The 8327-nt window shown below is 30.8% G+C and overlaps 1 protein-coding gene across 1 annotated transcript; it reads left to right on the top strand.

The window, feature by feature from the left end:
- Positions 1 to 112: 112 nt before the first annotated feature.
- On the top strand, positions 113 to 2853 carry LOC134264120 (excitatory amino acid transporter 2-like). The gene is made up of 7 exons (XM_062746417.1): positions 113 to 175; positions 410 to 521; positions 729 to 855; positions 1203 to 1436; positions 1830 to 2024; positions 2261 to 2395; positions 2581 to 2853. Exons 1-7 carry the CDS (start codon positions 113 to 115, stop codon positions 2798 to 2800), a joined length of 1086 nt encoding a protein of 361 aa, XP_062602401.1. The 3' UTR covers positions 2801 to 2853.
- The last annotated feature ends 5474 nt before the right edge of the window (positions 2854 to 8327 follow it).

The raw sequence follows: 8327 nt of genomic DNA, 5'->3' as shown, positions 1-8327 counted from the left end.
TTATTTACTATATTTATTTACTTTATAGTCTATAAAAATGCTGAATTTCCAAAGTAGTGTTTATAAGTTTACTATCAAGATGTTGGACAAAATTCTAAGCTGAAATAAATAAATGTTTAATATTTTTTCCAGAAATCTGTTTCCTGATAATTTGGTTACTGCTTGTTTCCAGAAGGTAAGAATCTTTCTTACAGCGGCACAGATTCTTTGAATCTTTTTTTTAGAGCAACACATATTTTTGTTTAAAAAATACATGTAGACGCCATGAATATGTAAGCATTCCCTATATGTCCGTGTCGTGATCGGATATACAGAGAAATCCATTGATAAAGAGTGAAGAATAAGAAACTGATTTTTCTTATTGATTAAAAAAAATCTTACCTATTTTTATCCTGGATTCTTGTTGCAGACTCAGACAAAATACTCCCAATCTACAAGAGTTTTGATGATGAATGGGACCAATAGTTCGGTAACAGTTGTTCATAAATCTGTTTCCTCTACAGGAGGTCTAAATATACTAGGTAAATACAAAGAGATAAACAGTATTTATATATTTATTGTCTCAATGCACAAGACACAAATAACTGGAGACAGTTGTACAGAAACCTGACGAAAAAAAAACAAAATCACGATATAAACAAATTAAAATTACAGCAAAGCAAATAAGGTTTGTTTTGTCCTACACAATGATTGTAGATCTATTTTGTTTTCATACCTTTATATTTTAGGCCTTATCATCGCCTGTACTCTTTTTGGCATCACAGCCAGTAAGCTAGGAAAACGCGCAGACCCATTCACAGAATTTTTTGAAACCATATCCATCATTGTCATCCATCTCTTAAATTGGATTATTTGGTGAGTTAATTTTATTTCCATTAATACACAAGTTTTATAAGCTCCTGTAAATCGATTAAAAGATTATAATATAACGTTACATGTAATATATGAAGACAAAAATTAAACCAAGCAATTAATTTTAAGCTCTCGCCAATAATTCTGTGCATGGAATTGAATTTTACTTCAGAATCTTTATAACAACATGAAAAATATAAGACTTTTCTTTTTCTTTTTTTAATAATCACTTTCCTCCTAATGTATTTGTTTAATTTATGTGATATCTACATCAGATACCTGTGTAAGATTACTGGTTGAGGATATGAGTAGGACACAACCTGTGTAATACCCCCAGTATGATATTTCAGGATGACCCCCGTTGGAGTTGCAAGCCTTATTGCTACAGCAATTCTTAAAGCATCTGATATAGAAAACGTCTTCAGCAGTCTTGGAATGTTTGTTCTGGCTCATTCTGTTGGAATCATTTTTCATCAGTTGGTCCTCATTCCGATTACTTATTTCATAGCTACCAGGAAAAACCCTTTCATTTTCCTTGGCGCCTGTCTCCGACCCTGGTTAACTGTATTTGGACCGCCGAGCACGTACGTTCAATGCATTCAGTTGTGTTCGTTTCTTGAACCCTCTCGTGCAAAGAAAGGATACTCATAAGTTTAGATTTCAAGTTCTGTCTAATTTTTACATCGGATCACAGGTTCGAAATAATGTTGAACTGTCTCCCAGCAATGCATTTAAAAAAAATCATATGAATTTTACCTTGATTAATTTATAAGTTGTTCTGCCTTCTTTTTTTTAAAATGTCTTTTGTGAGGATATAGATTTTATACATTTATATACAATATTTTCAAGAATCGAACAGAAATCTATTTATATGTAAGTGCACTGTGTGACGATTTCAATCCATAAGTATTTTGAAGATTTTTTTTAATTGTGTATATGAGTACGGAAAGTACATAACGTTTTTCTGGTATTGTTAGTGCAATAGGTATACCAGAAATGCTGAAAACACTTGACGTCAAGTTACATGTCGACACCAGAATATCTAACTTCCTTGTCCCTGTGGGAGCTACTTTAGAAAGACTAGGAAGCTGTATATTTATCTGTTTATCTGCCTTGTTTTTGGTACAGTTAGAGGGAATGTCATTAGCGGCCTCTAAGATACTCTTAATCGGGTAAATACATTAATCTATCTTAGGCGAAGTTTATATTTTTTGGTTATATGAAAAAAGAGAGAACTACCAAATTCTTCTGATCATTTTTACACCAGATTCATCAAAATATCATTTTATAAAACTATATATACATGTTTTTACCTGGCTCTTTTCTTTAATCTAACTAAGTCAACAAATCAAATTAAAATAAACATCAGCTACCTTTATGTGCAGAAATAATACCTTTTCGTTTTAAGACTGTTGTCTTCCGTGGGCTCCCTGGCTGTTCCTTCCGTCCCCAGCGCCAGCATTGTCTCTGTTCTAGTCGTCCTGTCTTCACTAGATGTTCAAGTACACAACATAGGTCTACTGATGGCACTGGAATGGTACAAGTGAGTAAACATTAAAACATAAGATTTTTCAAGCATTTTTAATAAAATTGCATTTTACTAATTATGAAGTAAAATATATTTTTCCTTTACTTAATGCAGTTAAAATTCAAATTCTTTCTTAATCCAATCAAAATTTCATCTGTGATATCATTTGTGATATAACCGTATCTTTGGTTTGAATGAAGTGACCGTATCCGGACTACAAGCAACACGATGACCATTATAATCGGCGCCGTGGTTATAGACAGACTGTGTAGCTCTAGTCTGAAGTCAGCTGAGGACAACAGTCCAAAGGAATCTCCAGCAATGGAATCAGAGGTCAAAATAAACACTGAGAACAACACAGCAAGGACGTCAGAGATCAATGTCAAACTGGACAACGAAACCGCCTCCACGAGGTTTTAAAGCTTCTTTTATACGTGAACCGAATACTAGTAAAAGGAATGATATGAACTTATAGAAAGGGAATCATAAATATCGATTCGATACATATGTATATAATAAAATAATGAAATGAATAATCTAATTCAGTTTTTTCCCTTTTATTCTTACTTTTAAGAACGGATGGATTGCAATCAAAAATATAAAGTGGGTTCTATGCAGAAAATATTATTTTCTTCTCACTAAGATATGAACAGCAGTGAAGGAACTTTGAGAATAATGTAATGCATAATATTCGAGAAGTGCGCAAATGGAACTCGTATAAATTTACTCACCTTGTCATTGGAGATCTGCAAAATTATTTCAATAAAAAACTTTCTGTGCACTAGTACTCTGAAGTTGATATTAAAAAATAACTATGCGTGAAAAGAAGAAAACAGTTGCTGTAGCCTTCAACTCGACATTTAGAAATGTCGACGACGTATTGTCATTAAGGTAGGATTCTTCTCATATTTCTTGTATTTAAAAATTGATGAAAGGATCACTTCATTATAAATAGGGATCTGACCTATAGGACCGGGCTTGGTTTTATTCTCTACAAAAAGCTTGTCGATTTCCGTTCTGAATCATGACACTAGGCTGAATACATATAACAATTTGTTTTTCCTTAATCTTTATTTCAGTGAGTGGAGATAGGGGGAGCCCTTTTTTTATTTTCTGAGATTATCTCCAAATGTAATGGGCCTAATTGATATTTGTCTTTACTTCTCATTGTGCATAAAGGTAATGTCTTCTGTCTCTGAAATTCTATTCTTTATGTCTAGGCTATTAATCCGTGGATATAATGAAAACTTGTCATTAATGTGTGCAAATTATAAAGGCCTAAATGAAATCCAAGGGAGTGCATTTACTGAAATATGTAGTCAAAATCAATGTGATTAAATTCAAAGGAATATATACAATTGAAATTCATCGCAGCTCAATGCTGCCAAGAATACCCGTATTGAGTAACACACAGTGAGTTATTCTTGTCCTCGGAGAAAGTGTGCTTATACTGAGGTTCGTTCCACCTGACTGACAATTGTACATTGGATTGTTACTACAAAAATATTTGATATCTCTTTAGTGTTTTTTATATTAAGAATGGGCATGCAGAAGGGATAGAAAATTGAAGGAAAAATACACAAGTCTATAAAAAAAAATTAAAATAGTCTTTGAAAAGGCAAAATTTAAAACTTTAAGTGTTGTACCAGGTGGATTCGATCCCCTAACTTTAAAAGGAGAGTATCCAAGGTATAAAAGTCAGCGCATATATCAACTGAGCTAGTCTGACTATAAAAATGAACAGCATAAATTTAAAGCAGATTATGAAAATCTGGTTTCCTTATTCTTTGTAGGTTTTTTGTGAATTTCGACCCCAGGGCAGGGGTGCCCCTAAAAAAATCTTATCTTAAATTATTCCTTACATCCTAACCTATCAAAATATCAAATTTATTTAGGGGCAGGCCTGCCCTGATGGACTTCAAGGCAAAATTCATGCAAAAATCAACGCTTTAAAGGACAAAATGATGTTTCGATCAACTTTGGAGGGTTATTGTAAAGTTGTAAATAATAAATTTTAGGTATAAAGTACAAATTTAAAAAATTTAGACATATGTACGGTAGAAAACAACAAATGAAGATAGATTTTAAATGTCACTTTTTCCGGGAAATTTTCTCTCCTATAGGTCAATTCTTTTGTTAAAGCGAATACATCCTTTCACAGAATCAAGAATACAATATCACTAAGTGATGGTATCAGTGAAATTAAATTTGACCGTTTTATATTAGAGACAAGGTCAGGTCAAGGTCATTTTCCTTTTTACATAAAAAGATACAACCATGAAGGGCCTATAAGATGATATTACCAAATTGACATAAAAAATTTAACTAAAAGGGATATTGGCTAATCCGAATTTTCTCTACTTTTCTTAAATTTTTAGGATATATTAGTTATTTTTATGTGCTTCCTATATTTAAATTTTTCTTATTTACACATATGGTAAAATTGTCACATAAAGATACAAAATGATACAAAAACAAAAAGTTTTGATCATTTACTAAGAGAGAAAAAACACTTTTTACGCATTTTTTGCTCAAATCTGTATTTAGATTTGAAACTTTAAAAATTAACATAGTTATAGTTTGTTTGAAAAATCATATCTATTTGATATATTTTGAAAATTTAGTCCCTTAATATTAATTTAACTTACTTTTGAAAATTTCTGCAAGTCTTTGATTGTGTAAAAATAATAACTAAATTCATTGTTCTATAATAATTTTTAGAGACAGAAAAGAAGATATTTTCATACGCCACCATTCCGCCAAAAATATAGTCCCTGCTAGTTTTCAAGTGCAGTGTACCATTTCTATTTAGAGTTGTACAATTGTGATAAGGAAAGAAAAATATGGTCTTTTAAATCTCTTACATCTAAATATATTAGACATATCAGCTAATATACTTTTAATAGTTCATCTAGTCATAAACCAGAGAAGAATCCTACCTTGATAATTCACATCAGCATTTTGATTTCTTTCTTTAGGTTAGATTCCTAACTGTATCATAAAACACAGACTCAGCAAACAATGCATGTATTTATAATGAATTCATGGTATCTGCAAACACATTAATAATGAATTTGTTCCCTAAATGACACAATTTTGTTAAAGTGACCTTTTTGTGTGTGTGTACATGCAGTTTTTGCAAAATTTATGAAATTATGAATGAATATAATGAAAGTTAATTCTTCAGTTTTGTAATTGTAGCATGTTTTTTTTTTAAAAATCAGTATTGCCAATTAATAATGGTAATTTCCATTCTCATGTCGATACGATATATCCTGGTGCAGTGGGACGGACAACTTCGGAATGGACATTTTTCCGAACTTGCGCACCCTTTTCCTTTAAAGCTATCATCTTAGGGTTTTTTTTAAATGGTGGGGTTTTTATAATCAAATTGATTTATGAAAAAAAAAATTCAACATTTTCTGCTAGTTTTTGAGATATTTGAGTTCAAAAACAAAAATCCCATGGGGAAACATGAACTTAAAAATACCCCACAAAAAACCCCACAAAAACCCCATGGGGTTTATTTTTCACCCCATGGGGGAAATAACCCCACGAAAATCAATGTAGGTTTTTTAAACCCATATGTTGCTTATATTGTCATATGGGGTTTTTTCTCCCACGTTTCTTTATCATGGGGTTTTAAATCCCATGTATTGATATATTTACTGTAAGATAATTCCTAAAAACTTGGGTTTTTTTCTTAGACTAATGGATCATTAGTATCTTCTCTGTTTCTCATTTTATAAAAGTGGATAGTTATAACAAATATCTATTATTTTTCAAATTTTCAAGTATTCATTCTTCAAATTTTTGCTTATGTAAAAGAAGATTTATATGAAAACAGGTTTCTAAGGCAGTTGCCTCCCAAAATGAAACATTCATCATAAAACTCTTCACAGATTATTTGATCGATGACCATTAATCTGAATATTTAAAAAAATGAAACAAGAAAATTTAATACCAACACAATAGCAACCAATTCACAGTGTCCAAAGAGGGTCTCTTTCCTTAACTAATGTATATTTATATATGTTAGGTTTATATGATGTCTAGTTTGTGGATTTTTTTTTAAATCTCCATTCCCCTTGCATTCACCACTAATAAGATTGGATTTATTTAATTCATGTGCAATATATCTACATATTTAATTAATGGAACTCAATTCAGTTATATATAATCACAAAGTACAACTATTAAAATCTTTTGATTCACCCAAATATTTAAAAATAAAATATTTATGCCTCTTGGATCCACCACTTATCAGTTTAGATCATGACCACACATGACATATAATCTTAATGCTTAAAATCAATCAGCCATATCAAGGATATTAATGACTATGGCATAGTCATTAATATCCTTGATACACCACAAATATTTCTTTAAAAAATGAATATCCACTCCCCATGGATCCACCACTAATAAGTTAAGTTCTTGATCACACATGACATGTAAGATTAAAGTTTGAAATAAATTAGCCATAATCATTATTATCCTTTTACCCACCACAAATATTTAAAAATAATATCCGCTCCCCTTAGATCCACCACTTTTAAATTAAGATCATGTTCACACCTGACATAAAAGCTAAATGTTTGAAATAAATTAGCCATAATCATAAATCATTAATATCCTTTGATCATTCACAAATATTTAAAAAAGATAAATATCCACCCCCCTTGGATCCACCACTTATGAGTTTTGATCTTGATCACACATGACATATAAGTTTAATGTTTGAAATCAATTAGCCGGAATCAGTAATGTCCTTTTACCCATCACAAATATTTAAAAATAATATCCACTTGCCTTGGATCAACCACTTTAAAATTAAGATCACGAGCTAAATGTTTGAAATAAATTAGACATGATCACAATTCATTAATAACCTTTGATCAAACACAAATAATTAAAAAAGATAAATATCCACTCCCCTTGGATCCACCACTTATAAGTTTAGATCTTGATCACACATGACATATAAGCTATATGTTTGAAATCAATTAACCATAATCATTATTATCCTTTGACCTATTACAAATATCTATCTACTCCCTTTACATCCACCACAACTCTTATGGCTATCAAAACAATTAATATCCACTTGCCTTGGATCCACCACTTCTTAGTTAAGATCATGATCACACACAGAAATATTAACTAAACGTTGAAATAAATTTGCAAAAATCATTAGTATCCTTTGATCCACCACAAGTATTTAAATATCAACTCCCCTTGGATCCACCGCTCATAAATTTAGACTATAATACATGACTTATAAGCTAAATGTTTGAAATCAATTAGCCATAATCATAATTAAAAAAGATGAGACAAATATCTCATGTCGCTTTGTCTTAGGTAAATGAGAAAAGCAATAAACGAACGAAAATATTACAACCTACAGTATTCCCTTAGATCCGCCATCATGTCTTTAGATATTGATCACCAATCTGATTTATTCTTCTTTTTTTATCATTAGGTTAGGTATCTTTATTATTTTTATGAATGAATGAATATTATGAAAAATGAAATTAATTGCATCTCTATGCTACTCTGTCTGAATAAAAAAAAAAAGCTGAAATAACCACTTAATATCAGCCAAAAAAGCAGGTACAATGAATATGATTAAATAAGACAACATATACATTGTATACATGTACTACGCCTTTACGGTACCTTATTTACTACTAGTAATTTTTTTAAGTTTATACCTGTCATCAACCAGCTCGACTGTTAAATCTACATTGGATAACGAATCAATTTAGGCTTTACATAGATCATGTACATTATAATTATTAGTAATATATAATTGGAATTCATCGAAAATTCTTTGGTTTCTAATTAGAAAAAAAGAAGTTCTGAAATTATTAAAACTAAATTTTCATCCTGCAAGGTGCAGTCAGGCAATATTGATCTCATTCTGACAATATCACTTTTTTTCATT

Source organism: Saccostrea cucullata, unplaced genomic scaffold (genome assembly GCF_032062105.1).
Source record: "Saccostrea cucullata isolate Sc308-1 unplaced genomic scaffold, CSIRO_AGI_Scuc_v1 ctg10612, whole genome shotgun sequence".
NCBI lineage: Eukaryota > Metazoa > Mollusca > Bivalvia > Ostreida > Ostreidae > Saccostrea > Saccostrea cuccullata.
The sequence above is the reverse complement of the archived record's forward strand: the minus strand, read 5'-3'. Positions and strand labels throughout refer to the sequence as shown.